At 38.9% G+C, this 14,675-nt stretch overlaps 1 protein-coding gene across 1 annotated transcript; it reads right to left on the minus strand.

The window, feature by feature from the left end:
• Window positions 1-10,557: 10,557 nt before the first annotated feature.
• On the minus strand, window positions 10,558-13,702 carry LOC311085229 (myelin-oligodendrocyte glycoprotein-like). The gene is made up of 4 exons (XM_084117664.1): window positions 13,570-13,702; window positions 11,976-12,016; window positions 11,581-11,901; window positions 10,558-11,428 (listed from the first exon to the last, which is right to left on the minus strand). The coding sequence occupies exons 1-4, from the start codon at window positions 13,581-13,583 to the stop codon at window positions 11,232-11,234; spliced, it is 573 nt and encodes a 190-aa protein (XP_083973790.1). The 5' UTR covers window positions 13,584-13,702; the 3' UTR covers window positions 10,558-11,231.
• Between the last annotated feature and the right edge of the window lie 973 nt (window positions 13,703-14,675).

Genomic DNA, 14,675 nt, shown 5'->3' on the forward strand with positions numbered 1-14,675 from the left:
AGATACTGCAGTTCTCTGCTGTCCTCTAGAGGCTGAAAACTGCAGTTCTCCACTCGATCCACACACTGGAGATCTCTGATCTCACCACTGGATGGCAGCTGTTACTGATTGACTCTCTGTGTTTCATGTGATTGGCTGTTAAGTGTAAAATATCACACTTTCATGCGCACACACTCACTCAAGATTCATCATATACACAAGATCAAACCTTGAGTTGACAGAGAACGTTTATGAAACGTGATCACCGTGTTGGATTAGTTTGGTCTTGTCTACCAGCTCAGTAACTGTGAGTTTGTTCACTCCACAGAATCAACCCTGAAGTTTTGTGTGACAGTAACAGATCCAGATCTGGAATCAGGAGATTTAGTCGATGTTTCTCTCAGTTTAATTAAACACAAACATGTCACTATAATATGATTAACAATATCAAAGGTCTTATGAAAACAGTTATTAAAGCACAAAAATAATTTTGAGAAGTGATGATGGAGCATTAGGTGTTGTGGTCAGAGTTTTAGACTTCCTCTGCTTGATGTGGAAGGTTTTTGTCTTCCTGTGTTTTCTTCAGAGCTGCAGTAGATTCATCTTAATGTTGTGTGGAGGGAAACAGAATCATATTGAAGTGTTTTAATCAAGACAAGAACAACATGAAGATCATTCAGCTTCAGCTCTGTGAGTTTATATGAATATATTTACATATGCTTTGTCATTCATTGTTTTGTTATTGGTTTACAGTGATCTTAATTATAATGCTATTGTATTTTTTATCTTATAGATGTATTAATCTGTTGTCGAGCTGCAGTCTCAGATCAACTCACTGATTTGGGATCAAATGTGACCATAAACTGTGATCTTGATGAAAATGAGGTTTATTGGATTTTACTGAAAACACCAGATCCTCCAACAGTGATTCTAATGTCAAATCCAACAGGAGATTTTTACTTTAAGAAAACATTCAGAAAGAAATATTCAGTACAATTTAAAAACTGTCTGTTTATTAATAATGTGACTGCTGATGAATTAGGATTTTATTACTGTATGAACACACGCACACCTCCAAAACTCAGCAACAGCACCAGACTGCACTTCACCGGTGAGTTCATTTACTCCTCTATTGATCATAATGATGATTAGTGCAGTTATTTACTTACTTATTCACTACTTCAGATTTTTTTTACACATGAACAACATAATTATTTATTTTCATTGTTTGCTCCTCACAAATATGAATATATTATAAGCTAGATATTATATTCAGATGTTTAAAACTGCAGTCGTTGTGCTCCAGACTGTTACTGTAATTATGAACACTTTCATTACAGAATCAACTCAACTAACTGAGTGTCACAATCACACAGCGCTGGAGTTTATTGATCAGAATCAGACACAATGGCAGATTATTATCATCATATCTGCTCTGATGAATGGGCTTCTGCTCATTGTGCTGATCGGTGAGTGACACTTAAATATTAAATATAAACATGCCATTTATAAAATAAAAAAATATCAATATGATTCTCCTCTCCAGTGAGTGGCGATTTAGTTATTGCGTAAAAGTTCTTTGTTTTTGTTTATTTTGACTATTCAGCAATTAATTTGGCAGTTTTGCGTATTCAAATACAACGTTTTATTTTAAGAAAGAATAATTCAACATTTGGTAAATATTGAATCTAATTTTGCTGTTTTATTTTTAGGACTATTAAAAGTTTTTGTTGTTGGAAACAGAAGGTCTGAACGATCACAACACAACACTGATCTACAGCAGACGCGAGTTATACAGCATCAGGAGGACTTACAGGTGAAATATTGCAAACCATCATTAGAACTCAAATTTATTTCTGTCTTGATAATTATTGAGAATTCTTGTTGACTTGCTGTATTTCAACACTGTAAAAAGTGTTCAGTTCACTTACTTAAAATTCAGTTAACCCATTGCCTTAAAATTATTAAGTAAATAAAATGAATGCTTAATTGAAAAAATTAAGTTATGTGAACTTGACAATTCCACATTAATTAATGTTTTCGATTAAGCATGAGGTTTATTTACTTAATAATTTTAAAGCAACGGTTTTCCTAAAAAAAATTTAAGTTAAGTCAACTGATCACTTTTTACAGCGAACAAACTTATTGTTTAGATTATGAAATTAATTTCAATTCAGCAACAACTGCAGCTGATCTACTAATACTGTCTTCCTCTTTGCTCTTTCAGTATGCTGAGGTGGATTTTACCAAGATCCGGAGAAATATTCACTCCAGCCAAATCAACAGCACATAACCTGCCGCTCTAAACAGCTCTAAACCTGCCGAAGTCATGAACACACGAGTATGACTGATCTATATCACAAGCTGAAAATGCAAGTTTTTGTTGTTTTTTACAACTTAAAACAGTGTGTGCATTAATTCTAAGTGGTACTTTGGAAATCTATTGTTCTTTGTCGTTTACTCAAACATGTTCATGTTCATCTGGGTGAGATTTCATGCAATCTTTAGAATATTATTACAATTATTATAATTATAAGTATTACTGAAATATTTACTTTAACAAAAATCATTCAAATGTAGTGACAAGAAAATGTTTTCAGTACTTCGAGATCTCAGAGAGATAATTGCTGGAATATGAAGCAGTGATTCATGATTATTTATTCATCTGGGTTTTTTCTCTCTCTCTCTCTCTCTAATGTTTGCATATCATCCTTATGACAAAAACGTTTTTCAAAAATGTTCTTCAGCCTTGTGACATGAATGAACACTGCACACTTTTGCACGAATTGGTTTTTGTATACTGGTAACTTTTTTTTTTCAGTAAAATTGTTTAAATGATTTACTATATTTTAGTATATAATTTAAATTAGTGTATTGATATCTTGTTTTTTGAAATCACCAAGAGCTTGCAAAGTCCACAGTGGTGTAAATCCAATTATTATTTTGTCTTGTGGAATATAATGTGAATATCTGTTATGTGAAAGAGTATTAAATAAAAAACATAATGCAAGTTTTATTTTTTAAAATGATCATACTTATTATTAAAATGTTTTTACATTCAAAGGCTAAACCGTGTGGTTAAACTGAAGTGCTAAACCGAAACCACTAAACGTGCTAAACGTGCTAAACATTCCACTGGTTTGGTCACTAAACAACCAATAACAAACAGAGTCTCTCACCTTTGTCTAGAGTTGAGGTTGTTTAATCATGAACCGAGTGCAGTGTTTCCCCAATACCTTTATGTGTTCATGTATCTCAGTTCTCACAGTTGTATACACCTCAAATGGAAACAACAGCACTGCACTACGTCTGCTGGGGTTTAAACACTCTTTGTCTGAATATCTAGATCAACCCATTTAATATCCAGAGCATCAGACAACTGTGTTGTAACATGAAAAGCACCTTCACACTTGAAAGTTTCTATGGCTGTGAATGGTAAGACTGCAGTCAGTCTGCAAATGTCAAAGCGGTAACACTTTATAATAACATTCAGTTGTAAGTCATTTATAAGTGGTTAGTTAAAGATGAACTAATAATTTACAGAACATTCATAAATGATTAGCAAGTGATATGCTAACATGTTATTTATGTTTTGTAAATTCTGTTACAAGTCATTTACAAGTGATTAGTAAATGATTAACTAATCATTTATGAAACATGACTATGCATTAAAAAATTAAGTAATATGTTCATTATTTTATGTATGTTTTGTAGATTCAGTTATAAGTCATTTACAATTAATTAATTTACAAAATACAACTAATCATTTACAAAACATGACTTATGCGTTTCATAAATGTTTAATAAATGATATAAAAAAAATTTGTATGTTTTGCTCACATCAGCTGCACAGTGGTTAAAGACTCCATGTGTTTCAGAGAAGACAGCTGTCTATACCCTCAACAGTCAGCACTTACACTGCACTACACACTACCGTGTTCAACACCTGTTATAGATGTGTAAACGCATGAATAAATCATTTACAACACTTTCTGCATCCCCTAATCTAAAGTGTAAACTATTCATCTCTTGTAAATGTGTTACACATCATTCGTAGATTACCACTTCAAGAATCAATAAGGCATAAGATCTACAAATGTTATCTACGAATGATGTGTAACACATTTACAAGTGATGAATTGTTTACACTTTAGATTAGGGGATGCAGAAAGTGTTGTAAATGATTTATTCATGCGTTTACACATCATTGTGTTGAACACTGTTACTTACCTATTACAAATTATCTGTACGTGTATACAAGGCATTTACAACACTTTCTGCACCCTCTAATTGCTACATACATACAAAAAAATAACAATTTATTAAACATTTATGAAACGCATATTCATGTTTTGTAAATGATTAGTTAATCATTGACTAATCAATCGTAAATGACTTCTAACTGAATCTACAAAACATGCATAAAATAATTAACATATCACTTATTAATCATTTATGAATGCATAGTGATGTTTCGTAAATAATTAGTTAATCATTTACTAATCACTTGTAGATGACTTACAGAATTTACTAAACATACATAAAATGTTAGTGTATCACTTGCTAATCATTTATGAATGTTTTGTAAATGATTAGTTCATCATTAACTAACCACTTATTGATGACTTACAACTGAACGTTATTTTAAAGTGATGCGGGAAAACGCTCTCGGTTACTAACGTGACCTCGGTTCTCTCTAGATGAGGGAACGAGTGTTGCGTAAGCTAGCTTACGCTACAGGAAAATCCCTTTTCTCGAGAATACTGAAGCCAAAAAATTATCCTTAATTTTTGCATTAATTTAAAACGCATTGCTGCACAAGCAGACCTAGGCGAGGCAGCTCGCGCACCTATTGGTTGCTCTGCAGCAACTGCTGCAACCTATAGAGGGACTGCTCGTGGCGTAAGCACCAATGAGGGCGTGGGCACCCGTGCACGTCACGTCCCGACAGAATGGGCGTGGCTATGTCTATATAAGCTGAGTGCGGATAGGTTGTTCTTTGGTTTTTCATACTGCAGCGAAACCAGAACGTAGCACAAGCACGGCAGGGTTACGCAACACTCGTTCCCTCATCTAGAGAGAACCGAGGTTACGTTAGTAACCGAGAGCGTTCTCTTACGAGAGTACTCTCGTGTTGCGTAAGCTAGCTTACGCTACGGGAACCCAATGTAAAACGCCGTGCGTGCTAGTGTCGTCCACGCATATATTACCAAGGGCATGTGCCCGGGGTACACATAATAGTGGGTAACATCTAGGCCAACGGAATGTGGGCCTTAGAATATAACATAACCATCCCTGAGATAATGGAATGGGTGCTTAGCACAGTATAACAATCAGGATCGACATCAGTCAGCCTGAACTGCATGATAGAATGATTTAATACATTTTTGTCAATCAGGTGGGACATCTGAGCCGACGGGACAGATGTAAGTATAGAATTACAGTCAGGAAGGACCTAAGTCAGCCTGATCTGTCGGTTTTAGTCCCGTGCTGGCAGCACGCTTATAATATACAGTCTACGCTGCGCTGAATCGAGCAGAGCAGTGGATATTACGTTTAGACTGACAACAGCTTAGCCTGTAAGGCAGGAACTTCCAGGTTGTAAAACCTCATAAATGTAGACGGAGAGGCCCAGCCTGCCGCCATACAAATATCCTGGAGTGAAACTCCACTGGACCAGGCCCATGAAGAGGCCATGCCTCTGGTGGAATGGGCTCTGATGCCCAGAGGACATTGAAGGCCCTTAGACTCATAAGCCAGAGCAATAGCGTCAACTATCCACATGGAGAGGCTCTGTTTCGACGTGGCTAGCCCTTTAGTGCGGCCACCAATTAGAATTAGCCAGTCGTCCAAATAATTCAGTATTCGCATCCCCTGTTGTCTTAGGGGAGTGAGCGCCGCGTCCATGCACTTCGTGAATGTACGAGGTGCTAAAGATAGACCGAACGGCAGGATGGTGTACTGATAGCTCTGGCCCTCGAAGGCGAATCGCAAGAAAGGCCTGTGATGGAGCGTTATTTGAATCTGAAAATAGGCATCCTTCAGATCCACTGAGATAAACCAGTCCCTCGGGCGAATTTGCGCGAGGATTTGTCTGGTCGTGAGCATTTTGAACGATCTCTGCATGAGGGCTTTGTTCAATTGCCTGAGATCTAGGATGGGTCTGAGACCGCCATCCTTTTTGGGGACGAGGAAATACCTGCTGTAGAAACCTGACTGGCTCTGCATCAGAGGGACGGTTTCTATAGCCCCTTTGTACTGACTAAACGAAGTCTAGTACTGGTTGCTAATACAGCTGATTAATTTTAGACGTGTGCCCGTACACCTCACACAAAACAAACGGAAAATTCAGTAATGTTAAGTATTATCTAGCAAGTTTATTTTCCTCCATATATCATACAGCGGCAATATCTTAACTCATAATACATGTAACAAAAACAACAAACCGTATTGTTCACCACAAAGGCAAGGCACAAAGGCACAGTCGAAAAACTGTTTGCTTACCAATCAAATCAGCAACACCTGTGTCTGGGTTTCCTCTAAGTTAAATGGCCTACCCGGGCTGATCCGAGATCAGCTGAGCCAACAAAGCACATAAAGCCACCTGGTGGCACAGGACAAAATTACATAAAATACAAAATGAATATGGCTCATACACCCTTTTTTCAGCAGTTTTGCTATCTCGGCACGAAGTAGATGTGCTACTTCGTCTTTCACCGTAGTTTCGACCCTGGCTCGAGAGCGTGGGGGTCTGCGAGCGAACTGCAGCGAATAGCCTCGCTTTATAGTGTTCAGCACCCATTCTGACACGCCCGGGATCATTTCCCATGCTTTCATACTTAAAGCTAGAGGGAGAATGGTATCTGGGCTCTGGTCGCTGTGTGTGTGTGGCGCATAGCATGCAGTATTTGCTAGTGGGCGCGCGCTCTCTACACACAGAACACATTTTGTGTTTATTGATGGGGGCTCTGAGTGAGTGTGTGTCACAGAGCGACCAGTGTTTGTGAGTAGGAGTGAGCACTGTACAGTGGGCACATTTTTATTGATGTGGGCCGTGAATGAGTGTGTAACACTGAATGGGCCGTGCTTATGTGCAGGGGTGAGCACTGGGAAGTGGGCACATTTCCTACATTTATAACACATTCAGCGTGAGCCAGCCAGACAGATATAATGCTCTTTTTGAGATTTATCTGGGTGGCCTTGAAAACGGCCTTTGGGTACAGGCGAGCAGGTTGTGTAACGGGCTCGTTGGCTGTAAAATACACTTCTCCAGTCGCCTCTATTGAGGGAACTGAGAGAGCGAAACGTGCTGTCTTTGATGGCGGTCTGGCCGCGGCGGGACTCGACCATCTTCGTCTTCTCAGTGTGGTCAGGAAGACTTTGAGGGCTCAGGTTTCAGCGCTATTTTGGGCCTGGGTCCCCGGGGGGGGAGGCGGCCTGTGGAGGCTTGAAGAGCGCGAGCGCTGCTGAGACTCTCTCGGCTGACGGCGCTGTGAAGCTGGCGGCGGAGGCGGCGGTGGCGCTGTGTTCTGGTTAGGCGGCTGCTTTTTTGAGCGACCTGTCGCGGAACTAGAGCGTCTTGGAATGGCTTGCGGCATTTTCTGCACTTCTGAATAACGCTCCGCGAAGCCTTTGACTGCCAGGCCGAAGAGATCGGATGGAGACACAGGCGCAGGAAAGTGCACAGGAGAGTGGCTCTGTCGGACTCTTTCATGTCGGACAAGGTTAACCACAAGTGTCTCTCGGTGACGGTGAGAGACGCCATATTTCTCCCGATGGCCTTGTCTTTCGCGCCGTCAACGTTAGAGAGCGTCGAAGAGACAGATGGCCACAGCCTGGCAGAAAATGCCGCCCTCCAGCTTTTAGATAGTTTCTCGTGGAGTTCCAGCAGGAAGGGAGCGGGCCTTGTGTGAGGCGTCGAGCGTCGCCCGAGCAGAAAACAGCCATCAAGCCTGCTGGGCGCGGGTTCCTCAGGCAGAGACCAATCGAGGCCAAGGTCCTCCACGGCCTTGGTGAGGAGGCGGAGAAGTTCAGCGTCGAAGCTAGCCCGCACACCGCTCGACTCTTGCAGAGAAAGGGCGGGGTCCGGATTGGAGCCCGACCATCCTTCACTCTCCTAAGTGAGAAGAGAGCAGCTGTCCTCTTCCGCGTTGTCCCCGTCAGACTCGTGATGCACGGCGGGGGCGGTAGGGCACTGGCCGGCCGTGAACGAGGTGGGGGACTCAGGGAGCAATGCACACGGGGAGTTAGCCGGCATGCTATCGCTCACAGGGATGACCTCTGGCGTTCTCTGTGAATGGCACTTTTTACGGCGCGGCCCAGACGAGAGAAGCGGAGGGGCGGGGTCCACGTCGAAGGAGGCTAGTCGAGCCCGCAGGGTCGACATAGCCATGTCCTCGCATTCCGGGCAGCCGCCCTTGGAAAGCGCGTGGTCCGCATGGTTCCATCCCAGGCAGGGAACGCACAGGATGTGGCGGTCCCCGTCGCTGAGGGTGGCTCGGCAAGAGCCGCACTTGGAAAAATGAGGCATTTGCAACAACGCCTCAGCTCTTTTAGGAAGACGTGTGTCGCGGGGCGAACACACTCAATGCAATACAATAGTAGGAAAGGATATGGGCACCGGATAGCGCAGCAGGAACGGCGGCTGAAGTGGCGAGAAGATGGCCGGCTTCTGGTCTGCGAAGCAGATGGCTCGTCCCGCTGAAAAGGCTCGTCGACGGCGCAGGCTTCTTCCAGAGAGCAGCGATGTGATGTGTACACTTCGCTGAAGAGATGAAAATCAAAGAACAACCTATCTGGACTCAGCTTATAAAGACATAGCCACGCCCATTCTGGCGGGACGTGACGTGCACGGGCGCCCACGCCCTCATTGGTGCTTACGTCACGAGCAGTCCCTCGATAGGTTGCAGCAGTTGCTGCAGAGCAACCAATAGGCGCGTGAGCTGCCTCGCCTAGGTCTGCTTGTGCAGCAATGCGTTTTAAATTAATGCAAAAATTAAGGATAATATTTTGGCTTCAGTATTCTCGAGAAAAGGGATTTTCCCGTAGCATAAGCTAGCTTACGCAACACGAGAGTACTCTCATAAGAGAACTGCTGTAGCACGTCAATAGTAACTGGTCTCAAAAAGCTTTTCAAATGTGATTAATAAGTAAAAATGCATAAAAGTCTTAAAGACTGTATATTGATATTTATTAAGTAAGGGATAATGTAGAGCGAGGCGGTTGTTATAGCGAATACAACCCCGAATCAGCCTGAAGGGGTTGTATTCGCTATAACAACCGCCTCGCTCTAGATTATCCCGCTTATTAGCCTGAAGGGGTTGTATTCGCTATAACAACCGCCTCGCTCTACATTATCCCGCTTATTACATGGCTACATACCAAATAAATAAATAATTTGACATAAAATATTGATTTAAAAACGATTGTATTGCTTCTGCTAAAGAAAATAGTCTGTTCCGTCTCTGCGGTTAGAATCCTGCGTCCATAGCAACGCTCTGTTTTTCATGGCAACGTTGTGTTATACTTCGCAGCGGTCTGTTATCAAGAAATATGACCGCATTCTATATTGGAATTCAACCAAGCCATGTAATAAACAAGGTTAAAGAGGCTACATGCAACTTTTTCCCCAAAATAAACGTAACAATAGCCTTTTTATTTGACCATTTATGACTCAAACATCTCCTGATGAGCATACTGACACCTTGTCAGCTCACAGTGGGTGCACCTATAAGCCTGTATCCTATTTTTCCTATTTTCTGTCGGGTCGGATTTTTTGCGCGCTGTCTGCGGATGTGACGTCAAGCGCGTTCATGTTAAACGTTTCAGATCACTCTGCCACCACCGCTAGTTAGCAAACAAACTTAGTTTCTCAAACAATATATGTATTTGACTGTTCTTACCTCTGTAAACATAATGTTGACTTCTTTGCAGCGGATGACTTGTGAAGTGTGCACGTACGAGAGCGAGCAGAAAGGAAGAGCAGTTCCGTTTTTTGGCCACAGGTGTCAGTCGCGAGTTTAAATTTCAGAAAATCGCATGTAGCCTCTTTAAACTGGTGTCGTAAAACATGTAAATGAACAATCTGCTGGAGTCGTGCACATGATTCAAATGTGTTAAAGGTTAAAGACAAAGACTCCATGTACTCATTTGTGGAGTGTGTTTAGTGTAGTTGTGTTCTTCTGACGCCAGATCTCAACCATTTATCTTGTGCACACTGTATGTACACAGAAAGAAAGAAATTAAATTATGTGATATGTTGAATGTTGAATTTGAAAAAAACATTATCTGATATTTCTGATGGCAACATTCTTCTCATTTGAGAAAATGAAAAATGTTTACTTTTCCAGATGTTTACTTTTAGTGAAAAAAAAAAAAAAAATTATTTTGTTAGTTTAAATAGATTCCCCTCCTGAAGTTCTGTCTGCTTCTGTGTGTTAATAAATTTCATTTTATTTTGTATCAACAATGTTGTTGTGTGTTGTTCCTCCTTTCCCCACAATGTTCTTTATTGCTCCTTCCTATCCCTAGACTGTGAATGAACGTAATATATGTGATAACAGGAATCAATGAATCAGATTTAGTAAAATAAATTTTTATCAAACATAAAATAATACATAAAGAGTACAAAATCCATTTAATACTGGCAAACAATCATTGCATGGCAGTGCGAAGAAGTCAGAAATGACAAAGGTGTGAAAGAAATGACAGAGAAGATTCTTGATGTTAACATTCCATTGTCACCTTTACTTTTTCTATTACATTTGTTTCCTAAGGAGATCAAGTTAAAAAAGAAAGAGTATAAATATGCATTATTCAAACAAAATGGCTTATTTCTTTAAATTGGAAAAATATTTGAGCACCAAGTAGGACGTTGGCTAAAAGAAATGGTAACAAATATGTCAATGGAAAAGATGACTTATATTTTAAGGGACAAATATACAGTTTTTGATGGAGTTTGGGGACCTTTCAGATTGTTCTTAAAATGTGGTGGACTTGGAAAGGTGTTAATAAAAGACTAAGAAAAGAGGAGGTATATAAAATCAATGTAAAATACTGAGAGGCTTTTTGTTTTGTTTTGTTCTTGCTTTCTGTTACATGGAAATGTACATGTTCATGTGTATAGTTAAAAAGTAAAAAAAAATACTGGCAAACACTACATGATGAAAGAACACTTGGTGCAGAATTGTTCAGGCAGAAATACACTGACAGTCTCGTTCATTATTATCTTGAGCAAAACATCAGAAAAGCTTTTAGACCTGACTTGTCATTTCTGTCTCTGTTGGTTGTTGTTCAGAAGAGGATAAGGCAGCGTGGATTCTTTTTCTCAAGAGAAATGTGATTAAACCAGCTATAAGCACTATTAACACTACAGGTAATACAATGTAAACCCAGAGCAAAGGCGATGATGTCACCTCATCTGAACCTGTTTCTTCTCTTTCTGATGATTCTGCAACAACAAAAGTGAAGAAAAACAACATTACCGCACTGTAATAAAGACAACAGATCCGGCTATAATTTATATACAGCAGCATTCAGACTGGAGAATCACTAGTGAACATCAACTTTTTAATCATATATTAATAAACAAGATTCACACACCATTGATGATCAGCTGTATAATCCTATGTTCAGATGAGTGTGAGATGAGGCAGCTGAACTCTCCTGCATCAGTGTAAGTGAGACTGTTGAGTTTGATGGAGAAGTTTCCTCTCTCATACTCATCAGGGAATGTTTCAGCTCTGTTCTTGTAGTCTGGGTCCTGTGTCTCTGAATGACGGCCTCCAATTATATCACACACAATCTTGCTGCCATTGTGTCTCCAGTGTACATTAATGTCTTTAAGTTTAAAAACTTTAGTGGAAGAACACGGCAGGAGAACAGAACCACCAATAACAGCCTCTACTGTTTCCTGCAGAGACACTGAAATCACACAAACATTACTGGAAACACACAGTCTACCATTTATGCAGTTTAAGTGTTTGTTTCATCCTCACCTTTATTTATCAGCACTGCAAACACACAGATGAAGCTGAAACTGCAGAAACACACACAAAAAAACGATTTACTTAACCTCAACCAGAAGAGCATTTTGCTAGCAACTTTTAAACATTCATAGAAAGCTCACGCACCCAAATGAATGAAAACCGTGCAAGACACAAAATAGAAGGCACTAAATTTCATCTCAACACAATCATTGAATGGTTTTGCTCTTATTAATCAGAACATCAATATTTGTAAGATTTATTCTATCTGAACAGTTATTGGGTCATTGGGTAACAGTGATCTGTGAATTTGACTGTTTGTGGACAGTTTTTCATGTAGATTTTGTAAAAAAAAAAAAAAAAAAAAAAATATATATATATATATATATATATATATATATATATATATATATATATATATTGTTTTTATTTTGAAGTGAACTGTTATGTAAGATTCCCCATCACAACTGGGGCAGAATGTCTTCATTTAAAGTTGGCATGAAACGGAAGTTGCGACAATCTTTTCTTTCTTATTGTGACGTATATATGTATATAGTGAAATGGCTTCTCGAATAAAAATAAAAATGATTTAGTAGGATTTTGTCCATAGGGAATTGATTGTGGGTGGTTGTGGTTTGCTATTGGTCGAACTTATGTGAGTGACAGTTTGTTCTGCCCTCACACAAGGAAACATGCATTTTAAAATAATGATGTGCATGGATGATTCATTTATAATAAATACTGTAATATTACATACAAAAATAAGAACTGTCAATTTTGGTTCCATGGTGAATTTAATCAATACTTATTATAATCCATGTAGTTATTATTTTAATCAATACTTATTATAATCCATGTAGTTATTATTTATATTTAACTTTTTCATTAATCATCTTCACCTATGTATAGGCCAACTAAATGGAAACATTCATAGTCTGTTGCTATTATTGATAATTATTTTCATTAAAAAAATATAAAACATATGCCTATAACCTAACTCATATAGTGTGCTTCAGATGAATCTCTCTTTGAATGCATTCTGCCATTTGACCATCATTATTCAACTAAACTGTTAAAATCCATAAAATTACAACTAATTTAGCAAATATTCTAATTATTCCCTTAATAATATATTGGATGTTGCATCATCATCATGTACAGGTTAAAATCTATAAATTGTTGCAGTTTAGCAGTTGATCTTAAGTTGGCTCTTCACCCATCTTACCTTTTTGGAAAACCTGAAATGCACTGTAATGCTAGGCAAATCAAAAATATATATATTAAAACTAACTGCACATGCACTGAGAACGGTAGGCTAATACAAAATGCTAACACTAATGCTAATTTACTCAATTTAAATGTTAGTAGCTTTACTGCAGATACACCTCTTTATAAACCAAGCCATGTTAATGTATTCATGACGTTCAATGCGGTCACCGGTAAAGGTTTGTTTAAACAAAACAGTCGATGGCCAAAGCAGACAAACCAGACCAAAAGCGAAAGCAAACACCAGCGCTTCAGTGCTGTCTGTAAGGATAGGATATAACCTTAAACCTATAGGCTACTACACGCCTTTGTCCAAACAGCGTTTCAGAAATCATCCTACCTGGTGATCATCATAGTGCCCTGTAATTATTCACATACATTGTTTTAAAATATATAACGTATAAATATTTATGAAATTAGGATCAGATGCTACTTTTAAAACAGAAAGTAGGCTATCCCAAAACTTCCGCATTAATATTCCATGAGTCATTTCTATGGTCATTTCGTAAGTGACGTCAACCTGACTTCAACGCACACAGATTAATATCAAGTGTTTTACCATCCATCACGTCCAACACATTAATCATATTGTAGCCTATATTATATGTAAATTATAAAATGTGGCTAAAACCAGATTAATTGCTTCCTTGGTCAACCAGCATTTTTTTTAAAAAGACAATCACGTCGACAAGATGACTTGAGTGTGAGAGGGAAGCTTCGTAGACTCATCTGAGAAAACAAGAAAGAAAGACAACAATATTGGAAGTCTTCCATGAATTTGCCTTTCAAATTTTTCTTTTCTTTATTGATATTTACAGATGCAGCTGATAAAAGATAAAACAGCACTCAAGGAAGAAAGAAAATAAATAAAGGCTAACATAAGAACTTACATGTGGGCTATTTTTTTGTGTGTTGTTTTTGTTTTTTCATTTCTATAGACTCAATCCAGAAAGATTTGCCTCATATCCTCTTGCTTTTCATTCTGATGTGCTGTAAGTGCTGTAAGCATCTGAACTTTCTCTGAAAATGAACAAAATACAATAGTGCACATGTGCACACACAAATATAGTTATCTCACAGGACAAGAATGCAGTGACGCCCTCATTCTTGAGCTAAAGTTGAACTGAAAGAGAGAGAAGCATAACAAACATACGGCATGGACTAATTTGCATTTCAAATTGTAGACATACAGGCTTCTTTCAGAAAAAAATATGTATGCATACAGGTTTGAATGCATGTGTTTGCTAGTGTTTTAACTGTTTGGCACATAAATATTTGCTTTTGTTATTTAATTATTTATTCATTCATTTATAATTTTAACACACACACACACATAATTATTTAAGTCATTATTTAAAGTAGATACTGCAGTTCTCTGCTGCCCTCTAGAGGCTGAAAACTGCAGTTCTCCACTCGATCCACACACTGGAGATCTCTGATCTCACC

The sequence above is a fragment of the Abramis brama genome (genome assembly GCF_963993115.1).
Source record: "Abramis brama genome assembly, chromosome: 6".
In the NCBI taxonomy this organism is placed as follows: domain Eukaryota; kingdom Metazoa; phylum Chordata; class Actinopteri; order Cypriniformes; family Leuciscidae; genus Abramis; species Abramis brama.